The sequence below is a fragment of the Moschus berezovskii genome, chromosome 1 (genome assembly GCF_049115385.1).
Source record: "Moschus berezovskii isolate FMDL1 chromosome 1, NW_MosBer_1.0, whole genome shotgun sequence".
Taxonomy (NCBI): Eukaryota; Metazoa; Chordata; class Mammalia; order Artiodactyla; family Moschidae; genus Moschus; species Moschus berezovskii.
In genome coordinates this window covers 39,867,004-39,886,494 of record NC_142460.1, presented here as the reverse complement: position 1 = coordinate 39,886,494, position 19,491 = coordinate 39,867,004, and the positions used below count along the sequence as shown (strand labels likewise).

General features: G+C 36.3%; 1 protein-coding gene across 1 annotated transcript in view; it reads left to right on the top strand.

Annotated features, from left to right (window-relative positions):
* Window positions 1-3,231: 3,231 nt before the first annotated feature.
* The window catches only part of LOC148778715 (uncharacterized), a 289,655-nt gene continuing 273,395 nt past the window's right edge, over window positions 3,232-19,491 (top strand). Inside the window, exons 1-2 of the mRNA XM_088836099.1 lie at window positions 3,232-3,316; window positions 10,114-10,396. Coding sequence (XP_088692225.1) covers window positions 10,114-10,396 — 283 coding nt within the window. The 5' untranslated portion in view covers window positions 3,232-3,316. The remainder of the gene's footprint in view (window positions 3,317-10,113; window positions 10,397-19,491) is intronic.

Here is a 19,491-nt window from a genome sequence, read left to right as displayed (position 1 = left end):
TTAGGGAAAAAAATAACTTGGGAATAGTATTCTCAATATCTAGAGTATATCAATTCAGTTCAGTCACTTGGTGAAGTCTGACTCTTTGTGACCCCACAGACTGCAGCACGCCAGGCTTCCCTGTCCAACACCAACTCCCAGAGCTTGCTCAAACTCAAGTCCATCAAGTTGGTGATGCCATCAAGCCATCTCATCCTCTGTCGTCCCCCTCTCTTCCTGCCTTCATTCTTTTGCAGCATCAGGGTCATTTCCAATGAGTCAGTTCTTCACATCAGGTGGCCAAAGTATTGGAGCTTCAGCTTTAGCATCAGTCCTTCCAAAGAACATCCAGGACTGATCTCCTCTAGGATGGACTGGTTGGATCTCCTTGCAGTCCAAGGGACTCTCAAGAGTCTTCTCCAACACCACAGTTCAAAAGCATCAATTCTTCGGTTCTCAGCTTTCTTTATAGCCCAACTCTCACATCCATACATGACCACTGAAAAAAACTGTAGCTTTGACTAGACGGATATTTGTCGGCAAAGTAATGTCTCTGCTTTTTAATATGCTGTCTAGGTTGGTCATAACTTTTCTTCCAAGGAGCAAGTGTTTTTTGATTTCATGGCTGCAGTCACCATCTGCAGTGATTTTGGAGTCCAAAATCATAAAGTCTTACACGTTTCCACTGTTTCCCCATCTATTTGCTATGAAGTCATGGGGCCAAATGCCATGATCTTAGTTTTCTGAATGTTGAGTCTGAAGCCAACTTTTTACTCCCCCCTTTCACTTTCATCAAGAGGCTCTTTAGTTCTTCACTTTCTGCCATAAGTGTGGTGTCATCTGCATATCTGAAGTTATTGATATTTTTCCTGGCAATCTTGATTCCAGCTTGTGTTTCCTCCAGCCCAGCATACATCTCATGTAGTACTCTGCATATATGTTAAATAAGCAGGGTGACAATATACAGCCTTGACATACTCCTTTCTCAATTTGGAACCAGTCTGTTGTTCCATGTCCAGATCTAATTGTTTTTCTTGATCTGCATACAGATTTCTCAGGAGGCAGGTCAGGTGGTCTGGTATTCCCATTTCTTTCAGAGTTTTTCATGGTTTGTTGTGATCCACACAGTCAAAGTCTTTGGTATAGTCAATAAAGCACAAGTATATGTTTTTCTGGAACTCTTTTGCTTTCTCGATGATCCAGTGGATGTTGGCAATTTGATCTATGGTTCCTTTGCCTTTTCTAAATCCAGCTTCAACATCTGGAAGTTCATGGTTCACATTCTGTTGAAGCCTGGCTTGGAGAAGTTTGAGCATTACTTTGCTAGCGTGTGAGAAGAGTGCAATCGTGCAGTAGTTTGTGCATTCTTTGGCATTGCCTTTCTTTTGGATTGGAATTAAAGCTGAACTTTTCCAGTCCTGTGGCCTCGTTTCCAGATTTGCTGGCATATGGATTGCAGCACTTTCCCAGCATCATCTTTTAGGATTTGAAATAGCACAACTGGAATTCCGTTACCTCCACTAGCTGTGTTCATAGTGATGCTTCCTAAAGCCCACTTGACTTTGCATTCCAGGATGTCTGTCTCTAGGTGAGTGATCACATCATTGTGGTTATCTGGGTCATGAAGATCTTTTTTGTATAGTTTCTGTGTATTCTTGCCATCTCTTCTGAATATCTTCTGCTTCTGTTTGGTCCATACCATTTCTGTCCTTTATTGTGCCCATCTTTGCATGAAATGTTCCCTTAGTATGTCTAATTTTCTTGAAGCGATCTCTAGTCTTTCCGTTTCTATTATTTTCCTCTATTTCTTTCCATTGATCACTGAGGAAGGCTTTCTTATCTCTCCTTGCTCTTCTTTGGAACTCTGCATTCAAATGGGTATATCTTTCCTTTTTTCCTTTGCGTTTCACTTCTCTTCTTTTCTCAGTTATTTCTAAGGCCTCCTCAGACAGCCATTTTGTCTTTTTGCATTTCTTTTACTTGGGGATGGTCTTGATCACTGCCTTCTGTACAATGTCATGAACCTCTATCCATTGTTCTTCAGGTACTCTATTAGATTTAATCCCTTGAATCTGTTTGTCACTTCCATTGTATAATTGTAAGGGATTTGATTTAGGTCATGCCTGGATGGTCTAGTCTTTTTCCCTACTTTCTTCAGTTTAAGTCTGAATTTGGCAGCAAGTAGTTCATGAACTGAGCCAAAGTTGGCTCCTGGTCTTGTTTTTGCTGGTTGTATAGAGCTTCTCCATCTTTGACTGCAAATAATATAATCGGTCTGAGTTCAGTATTGACCATCTAGTGATGTCCAAGTGTAGAGTCTTCTCTTGTGTTGTTGGAGGAGGTTGTTTGCTATGACCAGTGCGTTTTCTTGGCAAAACTCTATTAGCCTTTGTCCTGCTTCATTTTCTACTCCAAAGCCAAGTTTGTCTGTTATTCCAGGTATCTCTTGACTTCCTACTTTTGCATTCCAGTTCCTTATGAAAAGGACATCTTTCTTGGGTGTTAGTTCTAGAAATTCTTGTAGGTCTTCATAGAACCATTCAACTTACACTTCTTCAGCATTACTGGTTGGGGCATAGACTTGGATTACTCTGGTATTGAATGATTTGCCTTGGAAACGAACAGAGATCAACCTGTCATTTTTGAGATTGCATCCAAGTACTGCATTTCGGACTCTTTTGTTGACCATGATGGCTACTCCATTTCTTCCAAGGGATTCCTGTCCGCAGTAGTAGGTATAATGGTCACCTGAATTAAATTCACCCATTCCAGTCCTTTTTAGTTCACTGATTCCTAAAACGTTGATGTTCATTCTTGCCATCTCCTGTTTGACCACTTCCAGTTTGCCTTGATTCATGGACCTGACATTCCAGGTTCTTATGAAATATTCTTTACAGCATCGGGCTTTACTTCCATCACCAGTCACATCCACAACTAGGTGCTGTTTTTGCTTTGGCTCCATCTCTTCATTCTTTCTGGAGTTATTTCTCCACTCTTCTCCAGTACCATATTGGGCACCTACAGACCTGGGGAGTTCATCTCAAGGTCCTATCTTTTTGCCTTTTCATACTGTTCATGGGGTTCTCAAAGCAAGAATATTGAAGTGGTTTGCCATTCTCTTCTCCAGTGGACCACGTGTTGTCAGAACCCTCCACCAGTCTAGAGTGTATAGATTGATTTAGAACTACTCCTTAGAGTATGGGAATTCTTCCTAAAGTTTGTGAACTGTGTTTCACCTTCTTCAGAAAATAAGGCTCCAGTCTTATGCTGCAGTGAGAAAAAGGAATTTGCCTACAAACATGGAGTGAAGAAAGAGTTACAAGGATTTGACTTCTTGGTAAGCATAATCTCTGGAGAAGGGAATGGCAACCCACTCCAGTATTCTTGCCTGGAGTGTCCCTTGGACAGAGAGCCTGGCAGGCTATAGTCTATGGAGTCACAAAGAGTTGGACATGACTGAGTGATTAACACAATACAACATTTTCAACTATGCCTTTCTCTATCCTCATTTCCCAAAGTATCTGGTGCTTCTGATTCTTTAAAATCTCTTGGGAGGCCGTTAGGATTTATCCACTGCTGGCTCAGGTTCTAGTTTTCTCAGGTCTTATAGGTCTGTCAGTAACTATCCAACTCTCAAAATTTTGCTCCACTTTTAAAAATTTTGTTTTGTTTTCCCTACTGATACTACATTTTCTGTAGTTTTAGTACGGTTTTGAGATCATACCTATCATTTTAACCAGAAGCCCATGAGTATAATATTTTGAAAATAATAAATGAATACACTTTTATCCTGGAAAATCATATTTGCCATATTGTCATTCTGCTATTTGGCTTCAGTGAAGAAGAATTTTTGAGTGCCACCTCATGAAGGAAGATGGTATTATATGAAAGAAAATATTATATGAGAACAAAAATTCCTAACCCTTCTAACCTAAGTGTGTGTGGGGAAAAACAAATGGAAGAAAAACAGGAGATATGACTTATGTGTGTCCTTGCTCTTCTTTCTCTGGGCTAAAGTTCCAATGGTTTTTTTTTTTTTTTTTTATGAAATACATCAGTAGATAAATTTGGTGCTGCCACTGAAGGGAGCAGAAGGAAAGAGAGGAGAAACTTCTCATAGCCAACGAAATTGGTCATAAATAGAAAAAAAATGATATGAGAGAATAGCATTGAAACATGTATATTGCCATATGTAAAATAGATGACCAGTGCAAATTCTGTGCATGAAGCAGGGCACCCAAAGCTGGTGCTCTGGGACAACCCAGAGGGATGGGGTGGGGAGGGAGGTGGGAGGGAGTTTCAGGATGGTGGGACACATGGACACCCATGGCTGATTTATGTCTATGTATGAAAAAACCACCACAATATTGTAAAGTAATTAGCCTCCAATTAAAATAAATTAATTAATTTTTAAAAAGAGGTTAGCAGTCCCTGAATGTGGTGTCAAAAATGAAGACATGGAGATAGTCTACCAATTCATTATGATCACAAAATTTATAGAGTATTCAAACATTTTTGTGGTACCCAGGTGTATAGATGCATTGAAATGGCAAGGGCTGATTTTGCAACAGACGCCTGAAGCTGGAATTAAGGGGCTACACATGATGAAGATACTGAGAGGAGGAAAAAGTGGTGACATGCAATAATTTCAATTTGGGGAACCAGTGCAGTGCTTCAATAGGTCCAGATCAGCTACTCTAACTTGCTAAACCCAGACACAGGAACCCAGAGACAAGACAACACACAGTCAAGAAGATATCATCAAGGACAGATTTCCACTTCTCAGATCCACAAGATTTATAAGTTCATTCCTCCCCTCTTATTTTAGAGGACAGGGGGATTAAACTTAAGACCTTAAATTATTCATAAAATAGCATTTGTTGGTTTCTTATTGCTGCTGCAACAAATTACTGCACATTAGTGGCTTAAAACCATACAAATATACAACCATATAGTTCTTGAGGTTGGAAGTCCAAAATGGGTGTCACCAGGCTAAAATCAAGGTACTGGCAAGGTTCTGTTTCTGGAGATTCTAAGGTAGAAGCTGTTTCTTTCTTTTTCTAACTTTTAGAGATTGCCTACCTTCCTAGCCCTCTTCTTCCATTTTAAAGGTCAGCAATGTTGCATCTCTGGCCATTCTTCCGTAATCACCTGTCTCTCTAACTCTCCTGCTTCCTTCCTCCACTTTCAAGGACCCTTGAGGTTAATTTGGATCTATGCAAATAATCTAGGATAATCTTCCTATTTTAAAATCATCTGATTAGCACCCTTAATTCCATCAGTTTATTTAATTCCCCTTTGCCATGTAATGTAATATAGTTACAGATTCTGAGGATTAGTATGTGGACACTTTTGGAGGACCATTATTATGTCTTCCACACGGGGAATAACTCAAAATAGGCTATCAAAGCATAAAAGAATGACATAAATTAATTGGAAAATAATTTTCCCTTACTACCTCCAACAACCTAATGGGATGAGTATTTGACAAAAATTAGACCAATTTTAAAATGGGTAAGCCATATATTCTTTGTTCATCTGTGCTGTAGTTCAATTTTTTCTTTTTTACTTCACTGCATTATATTATGATACAACTTGATTAACTTTTTTGTTAGTGACAGATTTAGCAACCACTGCATAGTATAATTTTGCATATATCTTATGTCTTATGTAGAACATTTCTTTTTTATTCATCCGAGATGTTAAAAACAATTTTTACTTAGAAAAAAATTATTATCCAAAGCCTGAGATATTTCAGATGCTTGGTGACAACTTCTCAGATGAACGATTTTCATTTTAGTTTCCAAGTCTTTTTAGGTGATTAATCTGCTTGAAAATTTTTTCTTTTCCATTGGGTATTTAGATGTCTTAATTTGTTATTTTTTTCATAAAGTGAACCTTTAATAAACAATCTTAATTAAAACAACTGGAAACATTGCAAGAGAAATGAGTTTTACAAACTGGTATAAAGTGCTGTATTTTCATAGGTAGTGTACTGCTAACAGTTTTGAGGTCAACATAAATGAGCTTAATCATAACTATGCTCTAAAAAGTATTATTTGGAAACAGATTTATGTATTGGATGATCCAAAAGTGACCTCTAAAAATCCTGTTTCTCAAATCCCATAAAGATGATCATTATTAATGAGTTCAAGAATATTCACTTTGAATCCAACATACACACACTGATATTTCAAGCAATGAGTTTGTGGGCACAAAACAGCCAGATATTTAGAGCTATCTTGATGATTAACCACATCTTGTTTTGTTATCTGAATGCTTGTCATTGTGTTGACAAAGACATAAACAGTGGTTTCTTAACGTTGATTACACTGTGAATATTTCCCATACTTATTAAAATGGATTATTTTTTTAATGAGAATGAGTCACATCAGGAGACTGACAAGTTACTCTTTAACATATTATTTTCACATCTCTAAGTTGGCTCTACATATGGAATGCCCTTTATTATTTATAAGGTTAATGTGATTGGCTGTTATTTCACATTCTTACAGCCAATTTGTGCTGAGTTGACTCTTGGTGAGATCATGATTATATGTCCAAGGTTATGCTTTTGATCTTTATAAAGGAGTTAGTTTAATTCCATTGTGGGAAAACAGATGGCAGTCTCCATACATTATCTTATAAACACATGTCTTTGATCTTATGGGAAAATGCCATAAATTCCTTATCTTTGGTAAAACTCTACTAATTAAGAATATCCTGACAATAGGTCAGAACCATATTTTTAATACAGTATGGCAGAGTGATGGGTGGAAATACATTAAGTTGTTACTAATTTTCTTTAGTTTCATGTCTAAAATGAATGGATTCAATCTCCAAGGTATAGCTTAGGTCTAAGTTTTCTAGTAAAATGATCCCAAATAAGATTTTACTGAAAAGTTATTTTGGTTTGGGTAGTATGCTAATAGTTCATAGTTGCATTTTGTATTTGAGATGTGGGAAGAATAGTAAAGTGTAATACTAAAATATTATAAAAAATGCAAAGTTGTTTTCAAATATATCTAGTAACTCAAACTATGACAGAATGTTACAACAAGGAGTAGGAACCCTTGTGTGGTTTAATGAATTGTAGTACTTCAGGAAGGCCTCTTTTATTTCTAGTGGTCATTGTTTGCAAATCTCTGTTTAAGGGAGTCAGATATGGACTATTAACTAATCTTGTTATTAAAATTAGCATGCTCATCAAAATCCTTTGTATATCAGTGAATTTCCAACCATGTTCCATGTGCTAGTGGAATCTAAATGTATGTGATATTATGAAACCTTCCCCCCTGTTTTGATTTTTACTTAGCAATAAGGATAACTAGCAATTAAGTATTACCTTTTGCTGTTTGGACTTTCATAAGCTTTTTTGTTCAGTGAGAGACCAAAAATTGAGATAATTAGAAGAATTGCAAATTCTTATAATAAAAGGACAGTCATAATTTTATATATGTTTATTTCTGTGTGTGTGTGTGTGTGTGTGTGTATGTGAGAGAGATAGCGAAGGAGAGGAGGGAGGGAGGAAGGGATGAGAGAGAGAGAGAGATGTAGAAGTCTACATAATTTAATTACCAGGAAATCTTCATGTTTTTCTTGAAGATTTAGAAAGACTATCTTTTATAGGAAAACCATCAATAAAGTGTTGCAAGTAGCTTCTTAAGTTTTCCAGCAATCACTTATAGAAGAAGCATCTTACTTTATGTACCAAGTAACCAAATTATGCCTTTGATTTCAGGTGTTTTGATTTCAGTGTATGTAGCAGTTAAGAATTATAGATGTAGTAATTTCTTATATTATTTTTGTTTTTTGTAATTGAGTCTTGTGGTCTCTTACTGGTCTACTTGGGAATTTGCCTCACTTATCCCTCCTGCCAAAACTAGATTTTGGGAAAGTGTAGATAGAAGAGCTGTATTAAAAACACAGACATACACATACACATGCTTACAAAATGCAAAATAAACTTGAATACATTTTATAATACAAATCTTGCAAACATTAATAAAAAGGGGATGATAAAATATGTCAATGAAAATAACTTCAGTGGGATTCTTTCTCTGTAGTGGGGATGAATATGTGCTATATACATTTATCTATATGGAAATAGATGAGTTACTGTTTCTCCAAATGTGCCCCCTGTGATGATGAATTCTATTCTTGATTAGAGAATCATAAGATAAAAATAAAAAATATAAGAAATTTAGGTAAAATTTGGTAAAATTCCATCTTAGACTATAATCAGTGCTTAAAGTTTAGCATTTTGATTTTGGAACAAGAAGTATGTAAATTATAAAATAATGAGAAATGCAGAGCTGCTGAGCACATGCCATTTTAGTAATCTTCTAAGTAGCCAGAAAACAGAATGCAATTTTATTTACCTGCAAAGATTTGAGCCAGAAATTTCCATTTCAAAATGCTTATTTCTTTACAGTGTGACTGACTGAATGGCCATGAACAATGCAAATTGCTTTTACCTCCTAGGTTCATTATACGTTTTTTGATAGGTTGTCTACTCAGATCTTTTATTATATAATGAGGTAACTCCCAAATGAAACCCCAAATGTCTTCTCTTCCTGGTCATCGTATGCTGCCACTCTCCCCCTCAAGATGAATACACTCATGCTGAATCCTGCCTTTTCATATACTGCTGCAGAATCAGTGGTCATAACAACTATTCTGTTCATGAATATGTAAATGAAACATGCTTAAAATAAAAAAAAAATAGCGGGTGTTTCCCACTTCAGATTGTACCCACCTCTGTTCGACTAAGAGGAAAAGCAAAGAGTTTTGTTTTTCAAGCATTTTGAGTCATTGTTGCCCAAAACGCTGTAATTATGTAACATGTAAATACATAAATGCGACATATGCAAATGCTCATGACAGTTGGACTCCAAATAAATCGGCTTCTACATGTGACTACAATGATGAGTGCAGATTCACTTATTATTTCGCTCTAATGCCTAGTGATAAGGGGTTCATGCCTTAGATCCTCAGTAACCTTTTATTTGCTGACTCGTTTCCACCCCTCTACTTTACCCCCCTATAAATGGCTAAAATAGTGTTTAAATTATACACGTATGCATGTACGCATACACACACTTGAATGTATCTGCACTTTTTTTCTTTTGAAAAGAAGAAGAGATGACTATAACCACTAGAGTGTTCTGGAGGAAGCATTAAGCTCTGGGAAAGAAATAATTGGGGGATTTTATTATTGAAATAAGCAAGCATGTTCACGCATATTTTTCCGGCTTGCATGTCCATGCGCCACTCTGCAAACAGTGCTATTGCAGCTTGTGTGCAGTAATTAGGTTGATGTAATTATGGTGGAATAAAGACAGCCTCACTGATAATTTCACAGTGACTATTAAAGACATATGTGCCTTCCAGTGTACAATAAATGAACCTGAACTGCTGTCAGGGGCTAGGAGGACAGTGTGGCCAATGCACCTATTGTGTCCCTGCTGCAGAAAGGAGCCTGCCGATTGGCCACTGTCTGCAGCACATAGCACTGGCTGGTTATAAAGGACTTGTCTAGGGGAGAGCCTGTAGGTACTCCATTGTCTGGTAAAGTTCATATGACTGCATTCTTTTTTTTGCAAGGGGGTGGAGGGAGAGTGGGGAAGGCGGGGGTGTCAGCTCAACTGTAAAAGCTGCACAGATTTTTTTTTTTTCTTTCTCTCTCTCTCTGCCTCTCCATAGATCGTTTCTGTTTCATGCCCTGTCTCATTTCGCATAGCTAAAAAAGAATGCTAATTAAGACCCCTTGTCTTAACCTGAAAATAATGACTCGGATATAATTAGAAATCTGCTGAGAGTTTAAAATTCTGGGAGGGGACCATAAACATCAGTTACGGTGCCTAGGAGGGAAAGGAAGAATTATTTTCCTGTAATCAAGGTAAACATGGGAGAGGGGTTTCCCTCCTATTTTTTTTTTTTTTAAAGTCATTTGAACCAATGGTGTTCTACTGCAGATGAGAGGATACTGTGTTTCAAAAACTATTTTAGCCATCAAATTGAAAGGACACAAATCAGTAGCAATAGAAGCCTTCTTAATCCTCCTTAGGATGCAATTCAGAAGAAAGAACTGCTTTTTAAAAAAATTTTTCTTTTTGTATGTGTGTGTTATAGATGGATCTGAGAACGCTGTCTGGGCTTGGTGCCAAGTGCTGGTATTTCACAGCAGAGACCGCCTCACAGCCGGGCTGTGGGAAGCAGGAGGGAGACTCTCTTAGGGTGCCACTACTATGGAGACACAGCTGGGCTGAACAAGATTTGCTTCAAACGACAACAAGAGAGACAGAAAGTATCTGGTTCAACCGCTGCCCAAGCAGGCAGGCACCAGAAGAGCTAGCAGCCAATCCGGCCATGCTCGAAGCCAGCTCTGCAGCTCAGCCAATCAGTGACATCACTGGTGAGAAACTCATTTACATCATGCAGTAATGAACTTTGTTTAACATAGCCTCCCCTCTTTCCTGTAACCCCCCCTTCCCTGTATTAGGTCCCTCCATTAATTATTCTGCTGGCATAATTTAAACCGCTATGCAAAAGTGTGGCTACATTCTCTCTGATAGCTTCTATCTTCTTTTTCTCCCTCCATCGGTGTCTGCTGTCACTGAAAGTGATTCTGGGTGCAATTCTATTTTGTTTTAACCTTGCCAAATTACCTTCTTCTAAAAAAAATCTTAGAAAAAATTAAGCATTTATTTTATCTGACCCCACTCCCCTCTTAGGAACAGCATGCTTTCGGCAAGTTGGGATTCAGGATTGTGTAAGGTATTGGAGAATAAGTGGGTACCTTGCCTTGGAAGTTGTAATTTTTACAAGAAATCTGCATCTTAGAGCTTCCTTTAATGTGTCCAGATTTTATGCTGCAGTGGCCATTTTTGCATACAGTGCTTTATCCAAAAATCGCTTATGTGCATCTGTTACAGGGAGGAAAGTTCACTCTTGTTATATTTTATTCTTTACTGCTCTCAGCCAATGTGTCATTTTATTAATGACTAGAACTGAGGTCATTTCTGGACAAATCTCTCTCTTCCCATCTTAGCACAATGCACCTGATTTGCATCCATTTACGAGAAAAACAGAATGCAAGGACCAATTGAAAAGAAGTTAAGGGACGAGCTCACGTATTATTTCAGAATGTATCACAGCCATTTGTTTTTCAGAATGTGTAATATTTAACATCTGCCTTAGTGTTTCTATAAAAATGCCTGATCTCCATTCCCAATGTAATACCTTTAGCAAATTTATTACTTTGTTATGTAACCAAAATAGAGCAAGATATATAATATTTAGGAATGAGTACATTTAGTCAGCAGAAAACCTTTGGAAACACAATTTTGTCTAGTACATTTATATCTAGTTTGTCAGAGATAAACTCATTTGTTCTATAGATAACTTAAAAAGCCCAGAACATGTGGCATGTGAAGATTTTCAGGTTGCTTTAGAGAATCCCAAAGAGCGGAAACTGGGTCACACTTAAATGCGATTTCTCTTAAGCCATATCTTTATTGCATATTGGCATTAAAGGGATACAGTTTTCTAGCAGAGAAGATAGTTTCATTGTCTTCTTTTTTAAAGAATACTTTGAATATAATTATTCAAAGACATGGAATTTTAAAAACATCGACAAAGGTTTTGTAACACTGCATGACTCGTTTAAGAAGCTTAAAGAATACAGTGATAGGCAGAGACACTTTTTAAAGCATATGAAGGATTTAGACACTAAACCACGGCCCTTTTAATTCATGAGGCATTCCATCATCCCATCATCAGTATTCAGGGAGCGACTGTCCTGAATCAGTCATGAGCTCCCCTGCTGCAGATCCTATAATTTGAATCATGTGTAATAATATATTATCCTACTGGGGGTCTTCTTTCAGTAGGAGAATGGTTTATACATTCAGCTATAAGAGAACTTTTGGCTTCTAGCCGATTTACAGCCATTACTCACATAGGCGATCATGATCGTCTTCCTTAAGGAATAACATCTGCACGACCTCCTGAGCCAAAACTCTGTAACCTCCCCCACATTCTGAATTACGATTTCTTGGAATTGGGAACACTTGACAAAACTGAAGGAGAAAAATGGAAGGTGTAGAGGCATGGATCACAGCTTTATTGAGCCTGCCATGTGGCAAAAGCACAGTTCCCAGTCCTTTGAAATGTTGGAGAATGGTGAGGAAAGGGCACCTCCAGATAGACCTCAACGTGTTCATTTGGTTTTGAGACACAAGCTGAAATGTGATGTGTTTTATGAAGACATGGCTGCCTCTGTGTTTTTCTCTGGACGTCCTAGCAAGGTCCTGCAAAGGGTGTGGCAGCGTGGGAGAATAAATGGAGGGTGGAGATGGTTGTCAGGGCAGTGAAATCTTGCCCTAAATCGGGAAGAAAGCCCTGTGATAAAGCAGGAACCATTTGACCCAGGAGTGAAAAGTTCAAGGAGTGGCTCTGATTCTTGTTCTGACCTTGATCCGATAATGCTCATTCATCTCTGTTATTCCTTATCTGTGAAAATTCAATACATTGCCAGCATAGAGTATATGGAATACTCCTCCATTACACAACCCTGACTTTTTTAAGATATCTGAATCCTTCTTTGCTTCAGGGACTAGGTTAAGCATTCCCTCTTCTGTAAAATCTTTTCAAATCATTGTGGCCAGAACCTCTCAATTTTCCGTCATTCTCTTTGTGCTTCCATTATTGTGTGTGTGGCAGTCAACATTGCTATAGGGCCACGTGTGTGCCTATCTTTCCCACCAGACTGAAAGCCCCTTGGAGCCAGAGACATGCTGAATTCATCCCACCATCTCTAGTTCTAAGGATAATATTGTGCTTCTAAGTTTTAAATCAATGTTCTAATTAATAAGTTAAAATTGAATTGTAAATTGTAGAGGGAGGGTTTACAAATTCCAGTTACTATTGTTGTCGCTGACTATCACTGCCGTGACACCACCGATGTCAGTTTTATGTCTCTCATTTCACTGGCCGTTTACTATGAAGTTCAGAGTAAATGGTTTTTGCATTATGTTTCTTAAATAACCAGTTCTGGGAGTTGTGAATCTTTTCATTTATCAAGTGTGGAATTAAGCCGACTTAGCCTGGTGTTTTAAAACTTAAAGATAAATGAAATTGATGTAGATTAATTATAAAAGAGCCAGGATAAGCAAATTACGGTATCGAGCTCAACTGTTAATGATATGAAAGAATTAATTACTTAGAAGAGGTAAGCAATTAATGTTGAAATGCTCTACAAAATGTAATAAATCAGGAAATATGGAATCTTGAGTCCTAATGTTATCACCGAGATTGTGCATTTTTAATCTACAAGCTAGTATAGTAATCTTTTAAGAGTATATCTCTATATCTCTATGTGTTTTGATATAATCTGATAACCTTTGGGGAAAATATGGTTGATTTTATGCTACTCATCTATATAAGTTTATACTTTTGGCTACTGTGCTTATTGCAAAGTGGAAATTAATTTCTTTGTATACAGTGATATTCTTTTTAGTATGTTTGCAAGTTGTGTTTAGATTTAAAAAATTTTTCTTCAGACTGCTCAGTGCATGTTATTAGAGAGGAATGAAATAACTAGAAAATATATACATTTTTTCTTTTTACAACTAGGAAAATAGAAATTTTAGTACTGGAAATCAGCTAAAGTCCCTATTTTGTAAAAGTCTTAGAGGGGAAATATATCTTACACAAGAGTATGTTCTTCAATTTTCTAGGATATCTGAAACTATTATAAAGAATTCAGGAAGACTGGTTCATTATTCTTCCCACTCCACCAAATAATCTGTACTTTTAAAATTAGACAGATAGGATTATAAAATTTTACAGTGCTAACATAAATTATATTCACTTATGTGATGCAACACACTGTATGTATATGGGATTCCTATTTTATGGTTGAAAACAAGGAACCTGGACTTATTGAAATGTATTTTTCCCACTACCTTATAATGATATAATCAACTATAATAAATTATCATTCTTTAAAATAGTTTTGACTGTGACCAAGAAAAAATGGAAGCATGATATCTGAGTTCACGTTGCAGTGGTTTTGAATGTAACTAACACGAATACTGTATCTTAAATTATAGGATTGGTTGTATAGATTTGGGTGGGGCCAATCTGAACTTTTTTTTAAATCAATGAGTTATGCTGTTAGAACTAACCATTGCTTTTCCCTGATGGTTTCAGGTCATCTCAACAATGATTTCTTCTAACCCAATATTTAAAAGTAGATTTCTGAATCTTACCAATACTGAGAGATGGGTTATGTCCACTTGGGGAACAAATGTTCCTCAAATTCAGTAAAAATAGTAGAGGTCTCTCCAGATCTTTTATTCAGAATATGCTGTTTAACAGTATGTAGAGTGATTGAGTAAATGTGGAACATCTCAATTAAAGAAAAAAAAAAGTTACTTTGCATCATGGTTTGAGACATCATAACTGAAAGCCATTTGCATCCGAATAATATTGCTGTCTTTTCTAAACTTATTAAAATAGTGATAAATTAGACAAAAATGATGAAACATTTCCCTTCATGTTGGTGATTTTTTGATATCATAATCATATGATTCTTGTTCCAAAATTAACTCTTGATCAGCAAAGTGGGGCTAAATATTGAGACCTATGCTTACACAATAAATCCATAAGGTTTTGACTGAAAATCACTTATTTGTAAGATGGCAAAGGAATGAAACTAGCCTAAAAAACTTGCATATTCCAGCATTTTTAAAAACTTAACCCTTAAAGCAATCAATATCAAGAGCAATATCAAGTACATTTAGGAACATAATGAGTATTTTCATAACATTAATGATAATATCTTACTATTAATGAGCAATGCCATGGCTCTATAACTGGTTGCTGGTTCAAGAAGAGGAACAAAATGATGTGGATTAATGGCTGATACTTACCTGGGTGTCATATATGTACCCATGTCCTTTGGTATTATTATCTTAATTTTGTCAAAATCACGAACTAAGACACAGCAAAACTGGGATTCAGTCCAAAGATTCTGACTTGAGAGTCCATATTCTTAACCCCTGAGCCCAAATTGAATAACAGTACAGGTGCTATTGCTGTTTGGCTCTAGGAATACAATGTTTTTCCATATATTATGTTCAGAATAGTTTATCTGGTTCATTTTTTTAGCTATGCACACATAGATTTACTTTAGTATTTTATAAATCACTTTGAAAGCTACTGACCTAGCTATAATATCTAGATTAATATGTTCCTTATATTTTTCTATTTATTTGACAATTCAGATTACTTAAGGTAATACATGCAAAGCAATTTTCCAACAGTAAAGTACAAGATGAATATAAGGTCATGATATTATTAAAATGCTTTTGTCAATGTGAATCACTAAAAAATATTATTAGACTAAATATTACCATTTCCTCTTTTCTCTCTATATATTTATTATTAAATATGTCACCTATTTTATGAGAAAATTAATGTGAATTGATTTGACAATTGCAGAATGTCACTTAACAGTCTCACTTGATCCTGACTATCCTGACACTTAAGGCATTTCAGCTCTTAGTTCTCATTACACATCTGTTTATAACCCACTGCAATCCATGGGATGCTGAAAAAAAAGGATCTCTTAGTTACTGAAAAAAAGTGAAAGTGTTAGTTGCTTAGTTGCGCTCAACTGTCTGCTACCCCACGGAGTGTAGCCCACCAGGCTCTTCTATCCATGGAATTCTCCAGGTAAAGTGGAATGTGTAGCCATTCCCTTCTGTAGGGGATCTTCCTGACCCAGGGATTGAACCTGGGTGTCTCGCATTGCAGGCAGATTCTTTACCATCTGAGCCACTATTTGCTGATAAATCTTGTGGCTAATACTAGATTTTCTAGCTTTTACTTCGTGGTCAGGACAAGGGACCTAGTCAACAAGTTGTCAAATTTACAGAATAAGTTTAATTCGGGGAAAACAAAAGAGAAAACAGAAGTATGGTTATTCTCTTCCTTTTCAGAGTGGATTATTGTCCAGTTTCTCCTTCAGTTTTCTTACTGTTTCTTCCTCAAACACGTCATATACTTAGCATGTGCTAGAAACTGTGCAGACAATAAATCTATCCTTTTGAACTCTAGTTCAGTATTGTTATTAATGTTCATTTGGAAGTCAATATGTATTACTATAAAATTAGAGTTTGAGTGTTTAGTCTTGTTGCATAACGTATGGTAGCATCTCATAAAAAAAAAAAAAAAACCTAGACAAGCAACTGTTTTGAGCCCTATGATTCGCATTTGAGTTTATTCCATTTTATCTGTGGTTCTATAATTCTGACACCTAGGATTTAAGAGACTGCTCCTTGGAAAGTATAATGAATGTAGGCAGAAGCAGGGCTAAATCTGTGTTATGAAGACACTAGACTCATTGATGTGGTTTAAGGCTCATTAGCAGTTTTCAGGGTCACATTGTGATTTCCTATGCCCTGCATTATCGTCCTCTACAGTTAGAACTTGATAATTATTTTTTCCTCACAAGGTTTCTTTATTTTAATGTTACTAACAGTTTTCTATTTGTGGGCAAGAATTAAGGTCAATGTAGTAGTAGCTTCTCTCATTGCTTTCTGAACCTGCCCAGAAAAGTATTGAAGCAAAGTATTTAAGGTATTTATTTTCGGGATGTTTCCTTTTACGTAATGAAAAGCTGAGCTAATAATAAGGAAACCTATGTCAATTAATTAAAAACAATTAAAAACTTAATTATCACTTAACTTTGTGGGGCAGTTTAGAAGTGGTTAGGAGAACTGCGATCTATGGTCAAATGCCTAGTTCTGAATCTGGACTCCCATTCTCACTACACATATAACCTTGTAACCATATGCCACAAATTATGTAACTTCTCTGTGCCTCGGTTTTCTCATTTATACAAATGATAAAGTTTGTGAGGATGCTGTGCATTTTTGCAAAAGATGCTGGTATAAAGATGGACAAACTCATGTTTCTATTTTTCAAAGTGCAGAGTATAGTTGGGGGGTGTGAATAAGTGAGTGAATGAGTAGGTGTGTTCAGTCAGTCATGTCTGACTCTTTGCAGCTCCGTGAACTGTAGCCCACCAGGCTCCTCTCTCCATGGAATTTTCCAGGTAAGAGTACTGGAGCAGGTTGCCATTTCTTACTCCAGGAGATCTTCCCAGTCCAGGCATCAAACCAGCTTCTTACATGTCCTGCATCTGTAGGTGGGTTCTTTAACATTAGCACCACCTGAGAAGCCAGGTGTGTATGTGTGTGTATTTATATATTTAAGTAAACAGTAGTACAATATAGTTTAACCAAGATATGTCCCTGCTTGTGTAAATACTTTTGTTTACTGATTCTACTAAACCAATTCAATCAGCTTTTCCTTTTATTGAATAAGTTGTCAAATTATTGCTATAATTATCAGTTTTATCTCATCAAATATTGGTTTGATTAAACAGTTTCTAAAAGATTATATAATATTTTAATAAAATTGGCATAATTTTAAAAATCCAGGCAACTAGTATTATTTAATTCATTTGTTCTACTTTTTCCTTCCTTATGGGTTGGATTTGTCAAAAAAAAGTTCTAAGACATATGTAAAAATGAATAAAAACACTTATTTTGATTTTTTTCATGTTCTGTGATGCCCTAGAATGACCAATGATAGGTTTCTAATCAATGGCATTCTGTACAGAAACTTAACCCACAGTTCGTCTAATGCCCATGAGTCAGATTAATTGATATGCACTTTCCTATAGCAATCTCTGTTATTCTCGGGAAGAAAGACATATATTGTAAGCAGAAGGCCCATATTAGAAGCCTCACTTTTCTTATTGTAAGATAAGGATAGTTATAATGAATACCAAAGAAAGATAATTATGCAGGTGAAATAAGAAGACCTGCAGAATAATGTTAGATTTTCTCTCTCTTCTGTGGGCATTGTAAAGCCTGTTCAAGTGCATGCTTAAATGTCGATAAGAGCAATATGATTTCAATAAATACCAGTTTATAAGGAGACTTCTAGTATTATGTGTTCTATAGACTGGAGAATAAGATTGCTTTTTTTTGCACTTCAAATCAAAATCTCCATTAATTTGACTGATTTGAGGGGATTGTGAGTGCAATTTAATTACATCAGATTTTTATAAATCTTAACTTAGGTATTTCTGAGACTAAGCATAGTTGCATTTTTAAAAGAGGTACAAGATGTGTCTGTTTCTCGCTACTCTCAAGGGCTTAACATATTTAAGTAGATAAAACAATCAGAAAGGATCTCTGATGATTAAGGCAGAGGGATGTTCAAAGGCATATAGATTTTGAGATACAACTAACTGTCAGAAGTATCATTAAGGTGCAGAAATAATATCCTGATATCTGTCAATATCATATTTGAACTCTTATGTGCCAGTTTTATGATTTCATCTCATTTGTAAGGTTTGTAACTATTTACTTCAAGCTCTGTGAATGTTTTTTCATGGTGTCAATAATGATGATGGTGACTGAACTTTGTCATGATATCTCATAGGTATAATTATTAGTTAAAAGATAAGAAGAGCAAAGAAATTACACATTGTTTGAGAGCGTATTATGGTAGGGTTGTCTTTTGATAATCCCTGCTCCCATTTTTCTTTTAAATGGCAATTAACTAACATCCTATTAAGCATCACAGTCTTGAATGTCAGTGTCATTGTGCATTGTGATCTATTTGGCTTTTCAATTCTTAAAAGCTACTCATTTTTCTCTGGAGTTAAATTTTACCAGTTCCTCCCCTGCAGTGATGGTCTCAGATTCTTCAAAATGTCATTAATTATTTTTTACCTTTGTTATTTAATAATCTGACCAGGGTTATTACCACTGTAGAAACATGATTCATGTCAATGTATGGCAAAACCAATGCAATAATGTAAAGTAATTAGCCTCCAATTAAAATAAATAAATTAATAATAAAAAAATAAAATTATGTTTGACAGAGTAAAAAAAAAAAGAAAGGAACATGTCCTTCCACTGGATATAGACTTTAGTATGGTGTCTATGAAAGAGACCATACATACTATTTCACCAGGACACTTCAAGTTAATGTCTGACATCCTGGGTGATTACTAAAGCTATGTGCTTTCATTTCAAAAATGACCCATTTTAGATTAGTAATTATGTGGACCTTCTATAATATAAAGGTATGCTGCGCTGTGCTTGGTTGTGCCTGACTATTTGTGACCCCATGCACTGTAACCCGCCAGGCTACTCTGTCCATGGGGATTCTTCAGGCAAGAATACTGGAGTGAGTTGCCATGCCCTCCTCCAGGGGATCTTCCCAACCCAGGGATCAAACCCAGGTCTCCTGCATTGCAGGCAGATTCTTTACTGTCTAAGTCACCAGGGACGCCCATAATATAAAGGTAACTCCTGCATTTTTTGCCAAATTTATAATATCAAGATCATATTTTGCTACCTTCATAGGGTTGTTTGTACTTTGCTGATCATGCAAACTGAGTTTAGGTTTTGAAAGTGT